The sequence below is a fragment of the Lethenteron reissneri genome, chromosome 30 (assembly GCF_015708825.2).
Source record: "Lethenteron reissneri isolate LAM-NWPU_2019-01 chromosome 30, ASM1570882v1, whole genome shotgun sequence".
NCBI lineage: Eukaryota > Metazoa > Chordata > Hyperoartia > Petromyzontiformes > Petromyzontidae > Lethenteron > Lethenteron reissneri.
Genome location: NC_083808.1, coordinates 14,304,538 through 14,325,010, shown reverse-complemented (window position 1 = coordinate 14,325,010; position 20,473 = coordinate 14,304,538). Strand labels below are relative to the sequence as shown.

Sequence of the window (20,473 nt, the reverse complement as noted above, 5' to 3'; positions counted from 1 at the left end):
CTCAAATTTGTATTATGCCAGATTTGAGAAAAAAACAGTACAGGCCAGAAAAACATGATTTTCAAACAACAATTTACAAAAACGTGTATAAAAAACCGTAACCCTTTGTGCATTATGCAAAAACCATCAGCAGTTCCGGAAGAAATGCATCGATCCTGTCACATTGTTCATAGTTGTCACATGGAGCATTACCGAAGGATACATTTATTGATGCTGCATTAACCTGTGTTGCATTCCATATACTTCACTGTTTTTGATAGAATCAATACGAAGCATGATTGATTACAGTTTGTGTTTTTGCAGTAGCTGGGATTGTAAGTGAAGCTAAATCGTTAACATACGTTGTTGTGTGTAGGGGAATTGTAATTACTGCATGTCTAAATTTCTGATGCGGGCACTTTTGCTATTTGCAAAGTGACCTTGCATTGTGATGTCTGTCATTAAACAGATGTTGCAGTCGGTGCACCATTTGAGGAATCTGGACGAGTGTATATCTACAGCGGAGGTCCAAGTGGTGTCATCACCAAGCCAGCACAGGTATGGCATGCCAGTCAACCACGCAGTGCTGCGGCGTGAATGTCTGTGGCCTAAGCACGTGACGGTGAGGGTGTCCAGTGGCCTAAGCGCGTGACGGTGAGGGTAGCCTGAACATGTGATGGTGAGCGTGTCCCATGACTTGAGTGCGGACACCTGGGCCTCCCCTGCCGCCACAGGTCCTCGCTGGAGAGAACTTAGACGTTGGCCTGCAGGGGTTTGGATACTCCCTAAGTGGCGACCTGGATGTGGATGGAAACCTCTACCCTGACTTGCTCGTGGGGTCGCTCTCTGATCAAGTCGTCCTCTTCAGGTTTGGTTTAACACGTAGGCTTTCGTGACCAATATCATCCATAGTACAGTGTTTTTGGATTAGATCGCGTAAATATATATGTCTTCGTATCGAACAGCAGATGCTGAATCAGGACCAGCGCTAGGGGGGGCACTAGCGTGGGCCCCGCACCACCAAATGTCCCTATGGCCTAACCACGCTGACTCTCCTGCTTAGTGGTGAATCACCGGTACAGTAGCCCCCCACACACCAATTTGATTCCTACACCCCCATCCGAGAGGAGCTAGAGCTCGGCCAGAACTGAGCACTCCGCTATTAACTACATGGCAGGTGCGGTATAAATAACAGCTGACCATAATGATCACTCATAGTCATGGTTAAACCAATGTTCCCTCCGGCCATCTAATGCTATTGTTTTCGGTTGTATCCATAGAGTTACAATTGGCCCAGTCCACCACCAGCAGAAAAATAAAGTTTGAAGGGACAGAGGCCAAGTCTGACACAATCATCACACCCTTTGTCGTCTCAAGTTTATTTTGCCACACAGCATACTGACTCCTTAATCAATGCCTGTTATGGTATTTGTGATAATAATGATTCGTTTCTGATAGAGCGCGCTTTACACCAGGGACGATTGCTGCAATGTGTAATCCCGATTAAGTAATTTTAATATTGACTCTGTTATGCGAGCCCACCTGATCTTCTCCCAAGGTTCTACGTGCACGCTGTGAAAAGCCTGGTTACCATCGACAAAATGGATCCACGTTCCCTATTTAGCATCACCGCCTTCTGGCTTACACTTTTAAATGTAAATATTGGGTTGATATCCAAACTAAATTATATTCCCCTTTACACCTTTCTGCAAGCATCCACTAATTGTGTTTTCACCCTGTGGAAACCTATTCTCTCGAAGGTGGAAATAGGTTCTGCCTAAATTATAAAAAAAAACATAACTCAATTATATCCAGAGAAAAGTCATGCCTTGACATTTGTTTAAATTGATTGGTTACTCCAGCAACTACAAATGTACCAGGCCTTGGGTGTCGTCATAGTGAGTTAGCAGGTACAATACTTTAACTCGTCTCTAAGGCCATGTCCTAACTCCGGTGGATCTGAAACCCTTGGCAAGCATAACTTTAAAAAAAATTCACGATTTAAAATGCTGTCCTTAACAGTCTCCATTATTTGTGAATTTCCACAGCTGTGTTGTTAAGAAGTTCTTATTCCACCATCGCAGAACCCATCATACGCATGCCAGTCCACCAATCCAGCACTCACAGGTGCCATAACCAGGAAGAATCGCTAGTTACATTAAAACATAGTATTACACAGCGAGTGAGAAGTGTTTGTATGTAATTGTGTGTAATAAGACTGGGTGTTAGAGGAGATGTGCCAATCCGATCGCCTCTGCAAAATTTACCAGCTCAGGAAGATTCGATGAGCGTTCATGTGCTGTAAGTACGTTTAACGATATCCTCGTCTCTGTCTTGTCTGCCGTGTGTGCTGTGTTCATCGCACAGATCCAGGACTGTCATCACTGCAGATGTCCGCCTCCTGACTGACGGAGACATTGATGTGAGCGTGAAGAACTGTGAAAACGGGAAAAGTACTTGGTAAGGATCCATCATCATCAGCCATGATCAAGCCACTGCTGGATGAAGGCCTCGCCATTATCCCTCTGGGGTCGACAAAATAAGTACCTCTGCATGGGATAGCCTTGCCCCGTTGTAGGGATGTGGAATTTCCACTGCAGGCTCAGGGCTGTAGACAGGAGATGAGCTCAGCCTTGATACTTATTTGAGCGCTTTGGATACAATAATGATACTTTACACATTATTATAATTTCAAGAGACCATGAATTTAAACAATATCAACCTTTGCTGCACGATGCACCGTTTTCACCAGTCCGTGCAAAACTGCTATTCCTGTCTCCTAAGACTGGACATGCGGGTTGTGAGAGGTTGGAGCTAAAATATTAGTTTTATCATTACAAGGTCTGCTTGTGATTTGTTGTTTTCTTTCAGCGTGAGGGTGCTGGCATGCTTCTCATACTGGGCGCGACCACCTACCTACAGCCCTGCAATCAGTACGTGTGCGGTTGTGGAGCCATGCCTCCTGCCACTGCCACCTTTACAACATTGTGTTTGATTTTTGTTTACAAAAAGAGCTTTGGTGTAATTTTTCACAATAACACGTAGCTTTGCGCATTGTATTCACCACCTGACCGTGGTCTCTTACCAACGACTTCTTAATACGATGCCCCAATTAAAACCATTCTTAACCCATATCTCATTCTCAGCACCCAGTACATGTGTAGCATAATAGCGCCGGCTGGTGGCCAGCAGTGGCAACTATGGTGGACAGACAGTGCACACGCCGGTGAGCGTGTGCACGGGTGTGTTGGCAGGGTGGAGGAACTGGGGCAAGGGTCACGGAGGACCCCGTCTGGAAGCCACTGAATCCTTCTAGTGGGTTCGGGAAGGGAGGCACTGCCGGGGCGGAGCCAGGCGCGCTGGTAGAATAAAAGGAGCTGAGAGCGGGAGCTTGAGGTGACCGGTTCTGGGATTGGATTCATCTCGTCTTTGCTGTCGTCTCGTCGCCGTCGTCGCTGCCGTCTTCGCTCGATATTGCGCTGCCAGATATTTGGCTGTCTCAGTCATCGCCGTCAGTGTTAGACGGCTAGTGTTGTGTATAGGCTGGGTTAAGCGACTGTAGAGAGTGCAGACGAGACCGTGAATGTTCTAATAAAAGGTGCCTCCTACAAACCTCGTCTCTGAATAACTGACACTACACATGTATAGACACTGATTAATTCGCTGAAAACATCTTATTATTGAGAGGACCGCAGAGCTTGGGTAATCGTTGGTGCCGATTCACCGCGTGGCTGCCTTCTCGCTTGTTCGCGGTTCCTCGTGCTTCTGGGGCGTTCTCTGTTCGAGAGCGAGTGAATATTGTGCGGCGTGTTGCAAGTCAAAGTTATTATTTTAAAATCGAGATTATATTTCTGCGACTCCCTTTTCTCGGGTCTCTGCAACATATACGCAAATGTTGCACTAGGTAAAGAGACTTTTAATAATTGTGTCATCGATGTCGTTTATCCATCAAGAATATCATCATCATTAGAGCGGTTCATTAGAGATGGGGAGGTGGGCGGCATTACGACAAGCCTCTGCTGCACGCTGCACTCATTGTAAATGGCCTTCGGCCCGAGAGCAGTGTCCTCGTGGGTCACTGCCTCCTGTGACCCCCCCCCTCCACCCTCCCCCCACAGCGTTGCACTATTCACTGAATGCTGAGGAGGGTCGGCGACAGCAAGGCCTCAGCTCGCGCGTTCACTTCACCGCCATCGCCGGCACCGAGGCCGGTACCCTCCTCGGGGAGCACGTCCTCTCGGGAAACGTCTCACTGGACGGCCAGGGCGACACGCGCTGCTTCAACGCCACGCTGCGTGTGCACGTGCGTGTGTGTTCATGTGCAGGCGTGCCTTCGCGAGCACGCTCAGTGCACGGTCACTGTGCAAGTTACTGCGCCTCACATCCACTTGTGTGCGTGCGGCACTCTTCCCCACGCTGGTCGGTGCGCAATGGCGAAGGTGGGGAGCACCGATAACGACACACAATGTTATCGGTGTTAGCCAGGCATCCCAATCCAGGTCCCTCCTGAAAAATATTATTTTGGCTTAGGTGTGCTTCTTCTGTTAAATGAGTAATTATTATGTTTAGAGATGCAGGAGCATAAAAGTACACCGCATGAATGGAATTTGCTGTGATACGCCATGCTTGCCTCCACGCAGCATTGCCTCCAGTTGCCTGCGACAACCTGGCTGGTGGTCGCCCATCCAAGCACTGTGCAGGCTGATCCCCACTTAGCTTCTGAAATCTGACACGAGCGAGCACATCCTGTGTTGATTTTGGCCGAAAAAGCCGGCGCGCTCTCCATGTCTTCTGCACCGTGCACCTCCCTCCCTCTGCGCGTCGCAGCGCGTACACCCACTCGGCTGTGAGAGAGCTCGTTGCTTCGGCAGGACCACGTGAAGGACAAGCTGCGGACCATCCCACTGCACCTGCACTACGAGGTGCAGGAGGCTCGGTGGGCAAAATCAGAGGCCGCCACGGAGGAACTGCTTCCCACGCTCAACGCCAGCGTGGCCAACCCCTTGCGCACAGAGGTGCTCCCGTGGGCGTCTGCGCGCAGCCCCTTCACCCATCTTGAGTCAACAACAATAACACGATCGCAGCAGACCACTTTTAAAAGAAGCTCATTGTGTTCTCATTGCGGAACATTTGAATCTACAGCGTCCACAGATTCTAAGACAAGTTTACCCATTAAATGCAGGTACACGTAATGTACCGATATTTCCTGCATGATCAGTTAACGGTTGACATCAGAATGCTATCTCGGTTCATATCACTTGGCGGTGTAATTGCCATATGGTGGTGCGTGCACGATTATATTAATAGTTTAGTGCATGTGGTATTCCCATCATTCTTCTATCACAAGGGCATTTATATCCAGAGAAAAGTCATACCTTAACATTTGTTTAAATTAAATTTCGATTTAAACCTTTCGTGGCTGCAGGGATTCATCTTCTTGGTTCTTTCGGTAAAGTCACGTAGAAGGGAAGTAATAAAATAATAAAAATACGGGGAGGGATTCCACGTAACTTTGAGATCCTTCAACAAGCTCCGTGATAAGAAGGCCCAGCTAATCGAGTCTCTCACCTTTCTGAAGAGATGCCGAGACTCTAAGGTAATACCAAATGCATTTACACTAACAGCTGCTGCTGTAACTTCTTCTAATGCTAAACGAATTCTGTCTAGAACTAGCTTAGCTCTTATCTCAGAGAAAATCAGACTCACGATTTTTTGCGACCTAGAATTGTAATGTATTACTTACGGTTAGTAGCTCAGCTTATTGAGAGTATATTTAGCATACTGATGATACTATGTAGTTTATACTTTAGATTTTTACGTGGTTGTTTAGTTACTGCAGCTACATACTATTAACATTCCTTCCCTTTAATAATGCTACCCCTACCCCCTCCCTTTGATGCTGCTAATCCTGCATAATGCATGGGCATAATATGACTTTGAAAACCCCCTGCCCACCTCCTACGCATTTCACAAGTAGCACTAGTCGCATTCCTGCATTTCCCATAAATATGCTAAATTCCTCTTCATATGCAAATTATTTTGTCAAGGCGCTCTTCCTCCTCCCTCCCAGCTTAAATAGACGCTCCAAGCCTAGGACGTGTCATTCAGACTCTGTCTTATCGACAGACATGTTCTTCACCTGAGGACGGCTGCTTGCGTTGTGGCCGAAACGTCGTGAGAATTATTTTATTATGTTTTATTTTTATTATTGTATTACTTCCCTTCTACGTGACTTTACTGAAAGAACCAACAAGATTTGTTTAAATTGATCGGTTACTCCAGGAACTACAAATGTACCAGGCCTTGGGTGTCGTCATAGTAAGCAGGTACAGTGCTTTAACTCGTCTCTAAGGCCACGTCCTGACTCAGGTGGACATCAAACCCTTGGCAAGCATAACTTAAAAAATTAACAACTTAAAATGTTGTCCTTAACGGTCTCCATTATTTGTGCATTTCCACAGCTACATTGTTCATAAGTTCCTATTCCACACATACATCCTCTACAATCCAATTGCTACGTGAATAATTAATCCCAAATATTTATTGCCAAGAGTTGTCGAGTGAATACACTGGCACTCGGCTGTAAGTGGGTTCCTGTCACAGTTTTAATGTGTAATATATGAGATTGAATGCATTTCTTGAGTTGACAGCAAAGTACTTGGAAAAATAGATGATGGGAGGGAAGTCCAAAGCGTAGCAGTGTGAGGGAAGGCGTAGTAAGAGAAGTCTTGTGACCTGCGGAGTGGTAGTTGAGCCCAAGTGGAGGAATCAACAAGTGGAATGTGATGGAATGTTTAACATGTAGCCTTTCGCAACAAATATCCATAATAGAGGATTTCTCCACAGTTATGGCTGTCGCCTGATGATGCTGGTTGTTATAATTCCTAGCGAAACGTCACGGTACTCGAATTGTGGATGTTGTGGTTTTACTCTCCTGCACACCGGCGTGCTGAACTCGTCACTAATTGGCACGTTTTGTTTACGTGACAAACCTCACTAATTGGCTGTTTCGGGTGGTGGCGAGTTTTTTTACGACATTTATATTTATTCAATCTAACCCAAAAGAACCCTCTATGATGGATGATGGATTGTTATCACGGAACTGTGTGGTGAGCTCCATGCGAGTATCGCGACATTAGTGCCTCTTCGCCGTTTCCCTCAGATGAACTTCGTGAAGGAGGGTTGCGGAGAGGACAAAGTTTGTCAGAGCGATCTCAGTTTCAACTTCTCCTTCTGCTCGCACATCAAGTCAGAAAACTTCACGCAGCTGCGCAGGTGAGCCTCGTCAGGCCTCGAGGAAACGGATCACACGGCGGTCACAGGCGCTCTTGATCCTTGCGGGTGACGTGGTCTCACGCCTTTTAGGCGCTGGCTATTACGTTGAGTTTTGCACAATTAATTTTAATCTGGTAGGAATCTACAAACGCAAAACAATAATTTTGTCATAAACTACATGTTGCCCGACCGCCCTCTTTGAACCTTCGATTAACGTTGATAACGCCCAGTACTCAATGTGCACAGACACTGTGACTGGGTAAGCAGCCATTCTGTGACATGGCTCGGCAGTAGTGCATTCACTGCCCGCTTTGGTTCGAATCTGGCATGCTGCCCTGCTTGCCAGCTTGGGAGGCAGTTGCCCAGTCACCCTGTGCTGCGCAGTGACAGCTGCCAATGGGAGTGCCCTTTGAATGGTTGATATGGGAAGGGATGTACAGCACTTTTAGACACTGACACATCTAAGCAATGGCATGTAAATGAAAATGTTATTATTACTCTGACGAGTAGAGAAACCATTGCTCTGCAACATAAAATAAGAGACAGCTGTAATGTTCATACTCTTCTCATAATCGTTAATTGGAGCACTAATATTAATCTACTAATTTGCATAATAAAATGCCAAGATATTATTTGTAGATTTTTTTATATTCTCCAGGATTTAAATAATATTCTCGTGAGAGGATCACATTAATAGATGCACAAGTTGACAAGTTAGATCAGTTTTTAATTATCGGCGTCAAGTCTCAATGTGTTATTCAATGACTTTCGAACGTCTTCCGCCATTTCAATTCAAGGTTTTTTTCGTGTAAAATCCCGTGCAGCCAGCTATCCAGCCATGTTCGGTGGCAATAGCCCATAGCCACTCACAACAGAGTTATTGTTGGGGTGGAGAGGAGCCCAGCCAGTAGCCAGGCAGGAAACTCGACGCATAGATTATTTGTAATAGTAGTATGATAAGAATTATGTAGTAGACTTTCCAATTGTTATTGCTGACGCTATCAATGTCAGCATAGTCCCTCGTAGTTTATCTATGTTTTGCGCGTCTGGGCACGCACGTGGAAAGCGGTAGTGCAGTGGTTAGCACAAGGCGCTGTGAACCCGGCAACACGAGTTGGATTCCTGCTCACGGCAATCACCGGTGAAGATGATCTGAACTGGTCCTGGGCCTCTCCTAGGTCAACTCAGCCTCAAATGAGTACCTGGTGCGATGCGTAAACATCGCCACTCGGGAAACAAAGGCAGCCGGGCGTGACGCTATCCACCCACCCCCTCATGTACCGTGCCGGCCTTCATAGGTGCTCGCTAACAGTACTTGACCCCAAATGTATGTTAAGGCTATACGGGGGATCTTGGTCTTTATGTTGTTTTGATCTACAGTGTGGTGGTTAAACACAGCATGTATACCACTAAACAGTCAGTTTGGTACACCGAGTCCTCAACATGGTTGAAGGATTCTTCAATATAGGCAGCCTACCAGCTGATCTCCATCACATACATATCTGTGCAATACCGTAATAATGTCATGAACTCAATTGACAGGTGTAGCAATTAAGAGCGGAAGATTTGCAACAAAAATCTAATCTATTCGTCGATGAATATCAATTGCTAAAGCTCAAAAAACGTGAAGCGAATCACGTGCGAGAATATTTATTTTGATTCCTATTGTCGAGGCTATGCGGGGCGGGGGGGGGAATCTTTGTCTTTGTGCACCAGCGAGGGCGGCAGGCAGCTGTTCCTCGTCGGTCAGCACAAGGGACTGGCCCTGAACGTGAGCGTGCGCAACATGGGTGACGATGCCCACGAGACTCACTTGCTGCTCGTGCTGCCCTCCGGACTTAGCTATCGGGGATACCGCCACATCTGGGGCTCTTCCCAGGTCAGCCAACGCCACGCGCTTTAGAGTATTTATTTCTCTGCTATAAACGTCCACGTGAAGATCAGCCGCCTTCATTGAACTATCATTTGCGATAGCCAGGTCGCTTCCGAAAAAGAGCCGTATAGCTCAGCGCGAAGTCGCGCCATGAGTGGCGGTCATGGTGCAAACCTGAAAACCGTGTGCTCTGCTTGCTTGATGGCTGTTTGGGTGGAAGGACAAGGAGACGATGGGAGATTGGTTTCATCCCCACAATCGTATGGGCACAATTATTTCGGACTCCTGGTGGTCTAAAGCAAGGCTCTGTACATTATACGCGCTGTATGGTGATGTCAAGTGACATGCAAGGTATGTTGAGTTGCGGAGCCAGTGATCATGATTTTGCTGTCTATAAATCACATTTTGTGTGGAGTATTACTATAAGTTGTTTTAGGCATCCACACACTTTTCTGGCCTGCACAACTTACAGAACAATTTCCAGTAATATTACTGTTTTATTACAGCAAGCCCAAGCACAATGTGACCAATACCAGGGCACCCCGGTCGTGATATGTAAACTACCTTGCCTGGTATACAGGGGGTCGTGAGTTCAATCTTGACCCTGACGCCTGTATATTTGGAGTTTTCATGCTCTCACGGTGGTCGCGTGGATTTTTCTCCGGTTCATTCGGTTTTTCCCTCCAAATTTGTAAACATGCGTTTAGAGTACTTGGCTGCTATAAATGTTCAGGTGATAAGTCACTTCATTGGGCTATCATTTGTGGCCAGGTCGTTTCTGAAAAAGAGCCACACAGCTCAGTGGGTCTTACCTGGTAAAAAAATATGTTCAGTAATGGTTCAATATGGCCAGCAGAGTTTAAGATATATAGCAAGTTTGGAAATAATTTGGTAGCTTTATGAATGATGACTGCATTTATAATTCATTGAAGATAAGATGATGTTGGCATCTCTCTTAAGGATGTGCAGCCCCTCTGCCTGCTGAGCAGCAACGCATCTGTGGTGGACTGTGAGCTTGGGAATCCACTCAAGCGTGGCCACCAGGTAACAAAGCAGAGAACTGCCATCCCTTCAGGACAGGCTTCAACCAAACCTCCCAGCGCGAGGAACGACGTTCCATTTAATTTCCGTCAAGATCAAGACTTCATTGTGGCCAAAGCTGTTGATGCCACCGCACCTCACCAACACTGTCTATCTCCGATAGATCCCTCAGGAGCTGCACAGCAGACATGCAGTGACCTCCAAGATCTGCCCTCACAGTCTCCCACCATCCGCTCTTAGGTCTTCTCTTCCCCTTGGTCGCTGGACTCGCAGAGACCGATGCAATGCCTGTCTCGGCAAACAGCCCTCCTCTCCCATCCTGCACACGTCCCACCCAGCACCACCGTTTTTACAGAATCTTGTCTCCGACACTCTCCTGCCCCGTGGTCTCTTCCAGATTTCCGCATGGCTTCTCCTGGCTTTCCACTAAATTCCGAGCATTCCTCTCAGACACCCGTGCTCAAATGCCAGCCACCTCTTTTCGAGATGCTTAGCATCCAGCGCTAGAACCCCTACAGTAAAACGAAAGCCTCAAATAGCCTTTTTATTCACTATAAAATAATAATAACAAAAATTATATTGAAGCTACAGTATAATCTGATCCTAATGTTGTGATTGCGAATAACACGCGAAGGCTTGTGCTACAGACGAATGTATTTCATGCGTGGGCGTGTGCGCGTACATCACGCTGCTCGTTAAGCCGGTGCTGTCATGCGGTCATTTCAGGTGTTGCTGTATCTCATCCTGAGCACGGAAGGAGTGACAAAAGACACGCTGGAGCTGAGCTCTTCTCTGCAGCTCACAACGTGTGTGATCTGAGCCACGTGCTGCCTCCCATCGCAAAACCAAACATACATGAAAAAAATTCTTCATAGGCTTGTTTTCAGGAAGATCCTGCCAAGTTTTTGTATTTGGGGGGTGTGATATTGCTGCCATGTTAAATCCCAAATAAGTAATTTTGTGATAATTTTCAGCATTGGGATTTGTGACCCAATCAATGGCGGTTACATTGTATATAGTTATGGGAGGTACCAGAGAATCCGGAGGAAACCCATTCAGGGCAGGGGCAGAACATGCACACTCCACACATAGAGGTGCCCGAGGCGGGAATTGAACCCAGGCCCTGCGTGCTGTGACGCACGACTGTTACCACTGCACCACTCGGCTACTCAAAATATAAAGAAGAGAAGCGTAGGACCGTCTCTGCACACGTGCCAAGCTGACAATAGCAAGGTTATTGAAAGCTTATTTCTGCAGTGTCCCTCGTGTGGATACAGAGGCCTCGTCTAAGCAACTTCAGAAGTAGTTTTGTGAAGCCGTCTTCCGTTGAAAGCTGCTGCGCTGCGAGTTGCGTTTCGCCAATCGGACGTCATTATCATGGCCATTGCAATTTAGAGAAAATCCGTTGTTCTCGTCTGAAAAGATTTCAACCTCTTATATGACCAGGCAAAAATGGTTCTCATTTGTAGAACTTACCAATGCCATCAAACTCTGCTCACTTATACTCTTCTGACCTGCTTCGCTGCACTTTTAAATTCAAACCAATGTTTCTGTAGTCTCCATAATGCAGTCCGTGCTGGTTTTTGTGCTAGCCAAACCATTGGATGTCGTTAAATAAATTACCTTCGGTTTCCAAATAAAGTATATTTTAGTCTCTCAACATTTTTGCTTTGTATACGTATGTTAACCAGTAGCATTTGGCTAAACAGGCAAACTCTGGACTGCTTTTGTCCATCAGGCTAGTTATAGCGGGCTAGTTAAGCACATACCACTGCTGCCGCTTATTACCAGATGTTGTTGGTAAATGCCCTTTATCTACCCTAGGCCATCATAAATTTAAAAAAAACTCAGTGCTGTAGTGGAGCATCCTGAACAATAAATTAATTGAATCATCGTGGAGAGAGAGGCTACTTTCCCATGTAGGGAAGGTAATCTTTTTTTTTACCCAGAATACTCCACTAAAGCACTCGGAGGATTTATGCAAAAGTGTATTAAAGATCGGTCACCGTTATGTTTTTGTAGTTTCCTAACATAATTCTCTTTCATCTCTTCTCTTTCTCTAACACATTGTTTACCTGCATCTTCTTTTGCAATGATTCCCAATTTTTATTTCAATTGACTCTATCGGTGTCATGTCAATAGCTAAGTGATCATTCAGAACTCTCGCAGAGCAGTGTAGCCCCTTGTATCAGCGAATGGCCCAGGGTGTTACAGCGACTTCTCTGAGATTACTTCAAGTGACCTGTGGTCCACACGCAGTAGGGTGCAGGACTTTCCCACCCAACCTGGCACACCCAATTTATTTTTAAATTCTCAGAGCTGGATTGTGGTCAACATTAAATGCGGTCAGGAATGAAACAACTTACTGTACTTTAAGGACCCAGTGTAATCACAGGCGACCAAACCTGGATTCAATGTCGGGATGTCAGCAGTGGCAGCACTGAGACCTCAGAGCGGCCCGGCAGCCCACCTCAACCTTTCACCGCGTTTTGAGTGGTCGCCTCCAGCACCGTGCACGTGGAATTCCGTAAAAGTGTAAAAAAACCTAAATTCTACATAAATTGGGGGTTCTTTGACTGGACTTTTTACCACAATGGACCCTTATAGCCCATCCAGAAGATCATTCAAATATGGCTCAGTCACTCGCTCCCTCACGGCCATCTCAGACGAGGGTCTGTTATACAAATACAAAGCAATGGATACCTTGTGTTGCACTCTGAGGATTGTGTATGGATACATTGTGTATGGATACATTGTGTATGGATACATTGTGTGTTTGGCATCGGCCTGTGCAGCACAAGTGAGCAAGAGGGCCTGGAGCCGGTCATAGCCAAGGTCAAAGTGCTGCTAGAGATGGAAATTGTCATCATAAGGTGAGGAAGGCCATGCAATACAATCGTCATCATATATTTACAGCTTTACTCAATTATTATGAGATATGGATGATAATTCAGCAGAATCTTTCATTGCAAGATGTATTGATGTTTTCTTCGTGCAACTTCTATGTAGTAAAAAATATTGTATAATTTTTTTATTTAGGCCTCGGTTTGTCAACACTTGGAAGACCATATAAATATCCACAGAGTGGAATGCCTTTCGCAGTCTGCCTTGTCATAGTACCTAGTCAAAGTCTGCCTTGTCTTGGTGTAAATGCAGTAGCACATGCATTTTTTTGGGAAGACGTATCATCACTGACCTGCCACTGCTCCTGCCCATTGCGCAGCACTGTGAGGCCCTCCCAGGCATACTTTGGAGGGGAAATCCGTGGAGAGTCGGTGATCTGGTGGGAGGGGGCGGCTGGGAGCTTGGTGGAGTTCAACATCACGGTACCGCCACACAGCGTCCTGCTGAACCAAGTGAACCGACATTCCCGAAGAAAACGGATGGCTTAAAGTATTGGGAGTTTACTTTTCTTGTTGTGGCAGTAATAATCTCCTGTTTATTATGAGTACAGTACTCAACGCTGTCATGCTTACGCAATTTAGAACTTTAAAGCAAAGCAGACGAGAAGATGACTCCATGGTACATTGTGAGAGCGATACCGATGAGGTGGCGCAAGTGCTGCACGGACGGGGGGTTTCCCTTTAGTAACTGCTACCTGCGTCTGCCTGCTTTCGATCGGCGTTAGTGTCACACTCTTCAAAAAGTACCTGGAAATTGTAAACATGTCATTTTTGGAATTCGCGTGTTAGGATCTTTCTAGTTACAAGTGTAGATTTGTACAGAATGAAGTAGTATTTAACCTTTTTTGTCATTTGGGTTGTAAATCTTGCAGGAGTTTTTGAGTTCAGTGTCATTTAAATGCTGAAGATACAATCTGTATGTGGTTAGATTCAAACATCAGATATTTCGAGTTAGAGGCATAGGGTCTGAAATTTCACCCTCATAGCCCATCCAGAAAATCATGAGAATATACCTCAGTCACTCACTCCGTCATGGCCATCTGTCTGTATTACGCGAAAGAAGTTCAAAATACAAAAAAAACTAAGATCCCCCTTTATAGCCTTAACATACTGTTGGGGCAAGTGCTGTTGGCAAGCACCTATGAATGCCGACACGAGGGGGTGGGTGGCCAGTACCATGCCCGGCCGCCTTTGTCTCCCTAGCTGCAATGTTTACACACTGCATAAGGTACTTCTTTGAGGCTGAGTCGACCTAGGGGAGGCACAGGACCGGTTCAGATAATCGTCACTGGTATTGGCCATGAGCAGGAATCGAACTCGGATCGCCGGGTTCGTAGCGAAATGCACTAACCGCGACAATACCGCTCCCCTAGGTTCAACATACATACACAGACGAGGGTCCATGTGTTGGTTCTGTGCAGGTGCTCAACTTGGGCCACCCGCTAGAGGGCCTTGGTGGCGCGTACGTCGACATCCACTTCCCAGTGGAAATGTCCAATGGCAAGTGGCTGCTGTACCTCGTCGCTTTGGAGCTGAGTGGTGCCGGGGTCGCTGCCACCGGGGCAGTGCCCCCCACATGCCAGGGACCGGAGGTCGATGAGCTCGTGCTCAAGGTGAGGAGGCATTGGGACAAGATTACAGATTTAGAATAATAGTTCAATACATTTCACATTCAGGCCATTCTTATTAGGAGAGGCTATCCCAAAGGCGCCGTGTTTCACAGGCGTGGTCTGCAGTAGTTTCACGGTTGTTGGGGGGCGACGTTGATTCGTCTTAACATCCACTCGCTCGCGTGCACCAACATTCAGCGCAGCAAACACTCGAGTTTGTATCTTTGGGACCCTTTTCCCAGTGTTAAGATTTAAAGACAGGCTTTACCCTTTATGACATTATATATATATGTTTTTACAAGGTAAGGCCCACTGAGCTATATATCTTTTTTTCATAAGTGACCTGGCCACAAATAATAGCTTAATAAAGTGGATTATCGCGTGGAAATTTATTTCAGCCATATACTGTAAATGCACATTTTTTAATGTGGAGGGAAAAACCGGAGAACCCGCGCGACCATGGGGAGAAATAATACACAAACTCCAAATATGCAACAGGCATCACAGTCGAGATCGAAACCCACTACTTCCTGTATACCAGGCGAGGTAGTTAACATCTCGACACTGTGGCACCCTCTCGCCACCATGGCGTTAAGATGTTAAAACACCTATTACAAGGCATCAAGCCCGCATCAACCACACACGTCTGTGGTAAAACATGTACACATATATGCTTTGATAATGTATGCATTGTCCTTGACACTGATTCGCCTACACTGGAGCCAGCCTCCTTCATGGCTTTGTCTTACCGGTGCTCGAGACCAAAGGTCCCTAAAAGGCAAATAGCACAAGGATGATGCAAATGCCAAAGCACTATATAGCTCGGGTTAAGCAGTTATATCTATTGGACCCTTTTGACAGGATTAAGATGATAAAAAAAGGCTTTACCCTTCCTGGCTGCCACTGGAGGCCAGAACCAACAAATTCCAATTCACAAAACTGTGAAGTCAGCGCAGTCCACCACCCACTGGCTCAGCCCAAACACATCACCCAGCAGCGCGCAACTGGAACCCTCTCACGACGCCATGACCCAGTACCTCCTCACGCGGCCCAAATGTCGGAGTGCACACCGCCGCACAGCGTCGCCCTGCAATGCCCCAGCATGGCCAAGATTTACCGACCTTCAGCGTGGCCCCCGCCAAAGACTCCCACGCCGCAAGGAGATAGCCCATAATTAAAAATTCGTTAACACTGCAGTCAGTGACCGTGTTGCTTATCCGGGGTATTGGGGGAGGGGTGGCCCGAATAATGCAACACGTGTAAATTAGGCTATCAAAATGCATTTTATAAGGGTAGACAAAATGCAAGGCAGTCGTCATAGTCCACACATACGTCTGACACATTCAGAAGGATAGGCCAATGGTACTGCTGAGGTCCTGGGTATGAATCCAGGCTGCTGCCCGCGATTAACCAGGTCTTCTAGTGTACGTAATGTGGCCAATTTCCAGCTCTGAAAATTTAAATATCGGTTTTGCTGTCGCAAGACGAATCTCACTCTCATATGGCAGAGTGGATGGCAAGTGTTGCCCGCTACTGTGTGTGGACCAAATGTCCTCGTGGCCCTCCCACCAAAGTTCACTATCCTCCTTGGTGGAGAATCACTGCTCTAGGAGCCCACGTAACAGTTCCACAGGACCCTCCATCTGCGTGGAGTTGGAGCCGGGCCTGCTTGAGGGAATCTCAGAAGCACTGCGATGGATCCGAAAAGGACACTTCACTGCGTGAGATGATGCCGATGGGACAGTGGGGATAAAATTTGGCAGGAAATGGCAAAAAGAATTAGGGTAGACGAACGCAAGCCAGGTATTATTGTCCATGTTTGTGTCTCCCACAGAGCGTTGCGGGGCAGACTGTGTCGACTCGGGGAGCGTCACGGAAAAAAACGATTGAGAAGTTTTGGCATCCGCCTCTCCTCAACGAGAAGGGCTACACCAAACTGGTCAGGCCTTGTGCTTAGCAGTGTTATTATGCAATGAGAGACATTGAACTTAAAGCAAACATACACATTCAATTGAAATAGAATTGCAGGTACATTCTGGTTAGACCAGTCAGCCTGGGAATTAGCCATGGCATAGAATTGCAGGTGCATTCTGGTTAGTCCAGTGGGGCTCGGAATTAGCCATGGCATAGAATTGCAGCTACATTCTGGTTAGTCCAGTGGGGCTGGGAATTAGACATGGCATAGAATTGCAGGTGCATTCTGGTTCACATGTACAGGTACTGGTACTGGACAGTGGCGTCACTCGGATTGGTGTCACCCAGTGCGGTAACTCATGGTGTCACCCCCATGGACCTCCTCACATACCAGACCATACAGAATCCTTAGTCATCTTCTTGGTTCTTTGGGTAAAGTCACGTAGAAGGGAAATAATAAAATAAAAAATTTTTTACATAATAACATACAATTCTCACGACGTTTCGGCCACAACGCAAGCAGCCGTCCTCAGGTGAAGAACTTGCATATCAAATTCCTTTGTCAAGGCTCTCTCCTCCTCTAGCCCAGCTTAAATATATGCTGCCAAGCTTGGTGGTGTTCATTCAGACGCTGTCTTTCCGACAGCCCTGTTATTCACCTGAGGACGGCTGCTTGCGTTGTGACCGAAACGTCGTGAGAATTGTATTTTATTATGTTTAATTTTTATTATTGTATTATTTCCCTTCTACGTGACTTTACCGAAAGAACCAAGAAGACGAATCCCTGCAGTCACGAAAGCTTTAAATCGAAATCTTTAGTCATGTTTTCTGTACTAATGTTACTCGTAAATCGTAATTCCCGTATATCACTGAATTTAATGGCAATAGTAGTGACATAAACAATTAGAAAATTTTAAATTACAATATCATACGTACAGCCTAAATGTATTTACTTTTACATAGTTTCACGTGGATAAAGTGAAAATTCAATAAGAAAACAATAGATTTTGAAGTAAAAAACGTTGATCCTTTAAGAACTACATTAAAATCGGATATATATTTGCAAGGCAGTGATGTTTTTAAAGAAATTAAAAAGACTAAAATAAAAATAATAATTTAAGATAAAAATAAAACAATAAAATAATATAATAAAATAATATAATAATCTAATATTATTTTTATTATGTTTTATTTTTATTATTTTATTACTTCCCTTCTACGTGACTTTACCGAAAGAACCAAGAAGAGGATTTACCCTCACCTTACCATATTAATAAAAAGTGTGCTGTACTTGGCCCTTCCCCTCTCCAACCATTATATATACGGAGTGGTAGCTCTTGTAATCTCTCATTTACTTGATACAGCTGTCATGGCTGTGACGGTTCCACCTGAAGACGGAAGCTTGTGTTGCCTCCGAAACGTCGTGATTTTTATTTTATTTTACTTTTATTAATTTTAATGTTTTACCTACGTGACTTTACCGAAAAAACCTAAGAATAGGATTTACCCTGTGAGCCATTCGGCTCTTGATTTGGGTTCAACCGCAACAAACAATACAATTACAAGATACACCTAAAATTCATTGTACACAAATCTAAACATCACATACCTAAACAATAAAATCCTACAGAAAAAGCACAACCCGTCCTCCATGCTGCGCCATTCATGGCCGGCACCCTCACATCCCTTCCTATAGGGGACAGCACTGCACGCCGAGCGTGGTGCCACTCAGTGCTCTCTATCGGCGCTCACCGAGTCCCTCTCGGGCTGGTACTACACCCACGTGTACGGGGTGTCTGCGATGGCAATACATCGCACGCCGTGCCTCGCGAGAGCCGGCACCACACAGTGACATCCGCGATGTCACTGCATAATCAATAATTGTTCTACATGTAAGTGTATTATAAGTTTTAATCATAGAATAATATGTGATATAGTTGTAAATTGCTTAAATGTAATATTAATAGATTATATGAATTATAACAACAAAATTGTTTTGTAAAATCTTTTACATTGTATTACACCCTATTAGTTACATTATTAGTAACGGAGCAGAAGCCTTTTTAGATTTTTCTCCTTCTTTTCCTTTAATTACTACTTCATTCTCAAAAAAGTTATTGATATAGGTTCACAAATACTAATTACCACAATATTGTAGCTAAAACACCAGAAAATTTGGTGTCAATTATGCTACCTATGCTTCTGTCTTTGATCTTGCATGCTGATGTTGCTGCTTGCTTGATATGTGGATGCATACACTCGTGTTGATTTTTTTTATGGACCTGAAAACTCAATATCCCTGTACAAGAATACGGGTAAACCCTATGGGTTGACACCTATGGTATTAGCAAACTAATATAAGGCTAAATAGGCTCAAAACAGATCATGTTAAGTACGTTATTCCGATTGGCTGGTTGTCAAACCCGCTGCGTGCTGATTGGCCAACCAACCCTCCCCTCACCCCCGTTTCGTAGCTGGAATCAGAAATGGTTTTGCATCAAACTCCCAGGAACCCACTTTACCGATGTTCCCATCATCATTACCTCACCCTGTAAACGGCACACTTGTAAACACCGGAATAAAAAAGCAATTAGAGCGCAGGAAATGAGTTGGCCAGTGATCTCTACAAACCCTCTCTTACTCGTGAAAACATGTTTTGGATTATTCTCCGGGCCCTCCGGGTTTCCCCTCCACATTCAGAAACATGCGTCTCGAGTATTTGGCTGCTCTAACTTTCAATGTGATGAGCCACTTCGTTGGGCTATCACTTAAAATTATATCATTCAGTCCTTTACAAGGTCTTTGGTAGGTAATTGTTTGAGGCCTACTTAATTTGCATTGGCGAATCGTCAAACTGGGACCGACCCGTGGAGGTGACTTATTTTTGTGCGATTTGCGGTATCAATGTTGACAATGGATGCGGCGCTTTGACAACTTTGGTTGTCGAGTTGAAGTGTAAATTTAGAGACATTGTTTTGGTTCTAATGTACCGTTCCGAACGCGCGTATTTGCTTGCAGGACTGTGCGGAGGGCACGGCGCGGTGCTGGCGATACCGTTGTCCGTTGGCGGCGCTACCACCGCCGGGTAAACAGACGTTGGCACAGGTCGAGCTGCGTGCTCGCCTTTGGAACAGCACCTTTTTGGAGGTGATTTTACTTTCCCTTCCATTTATCCGGATGCACCCCATAGGACACCAAAATACAAAGCAATACGCGTAAGTGTGTGTTGTGTAATGCGTGAATAGTGCCCATGAGAGGATGCGCCGTGGTTAGAGTACTCCGCTCTCAACTGAACGGTTGCGGGAGCGTGCAGCAAGGGGGTCGACCCAGCCTGTCAGCCCTCCCGGGTTGATAAAACGAGTACCATGTTGTGGCAGAATGATCATCATCTACATAATATAAGTTCAAAGAAAAACATTTACAAATACATTTTGCAAGCTTTCCCGTATATATATTAGTATGTGATGCATGCAAATGTGTACACTTATGTGCAAGTGAGGACGACCTGACAGAGAATCGCTTGACGACATAAGAGATTTGTGTCAAAAATATGAGGCACTACTTGAGAGTATTGGCACAAGACAAAGAGGAAAGTGGAAATAAATGACGAAGTTGTGCGATGGACACTTACGGGCGATCTGCCCGTAGATCGTGATGATGATGCTGACACTTACAGTGAGGGAAAAAAGTATTTGATCCCTTGCTGATTTTGTACGTTTGCCCACTGACAAAGAAATGATCAGTCTATAATTTTAATGGTAGGTTTATTTGAACAGTAAGAGACATAATAACAACAACAAAATCCAGAAAAACTCATGTCAATATTTTTATAAATTGATTTGCATTTTAATGAGGGAAATAAGTATTTTACCCCTCTG

At 45.4% G+C, this 20,473-nt stretch overlaps 1 protein-coding gene across 2 annotated transcripts in view; it reads left to right on the top strand.

Annotated features, from left to right (window-relative positions):
• The window catches only part of LOC133349562 (integrin alpha-6-like), a 57,390-nt gene that overhangs the window by 30,817 nt on the left and 6,100 nt on the right, over nucleotides 1–20,473 (top strand). For both annotated transcript variants that reach the window (XM_061563125.1, XM_061563126.1), the window contains 15 exons: nucleotides 449–537; nucleotides 714–847; nucleotides 2,347–2,439; nucleotides 2,851–2,912; nucleotides 4,098–4,282; nucleotides 4,851–4,994; nucleotides 7,142–7,254; nucleotides 8,971–9,133; nucleotides 10,088–10,171; nucleotides 10,895–10,974; nucleotides 12,964–13,041; nucleotides 13,392–13,494; nucleotides 14,493–14,684; nucleotides 16,516–16,620; nucleotides 19,614–19,742. In XM_061563125.1, the coding sequence (XP_061419109.1) occupies nucleotides 449–537; nucleotides 714–847; nucleotides 2,347–2,439; nucleotides 2,851–2,912; nucleotides 4,098–4,282; nucleotides 4,851–4,994; nucleotides 7,142–7,254; nucleotides 8,971–9,133; nucleotides 10,088–10,171; nucleotides 10,895–10,974; nucleotides 12,964–13,041; nucleotides 13,392–13,494; nucleotides 14,493–14,684; nucleotides 16,516–16,620; nucleotides 19,614–19,742 (1,754 nt within the window). The remainder of the gene's footprint in view (nucleotides 1–448; nucleotides 538–713; nucleotides 848–2,346; nucleotides 2,440–2,850; nucleotides 2,913–4,097; nucleotides 4,283–4,850; nucleotides 4,995–7,141; nucleotides 7,255–8,970; nucleotides 9,134–10,087; nucleotides 10,172–10,894; nucleotides 10,975–12,963; nucleotides 13,042–13,391; nucleotides 13,495–14,492; nucleotides 14,685–16,515; nucleotides 16,621–19,613; nucleotides 19,743–20,473) is intronic.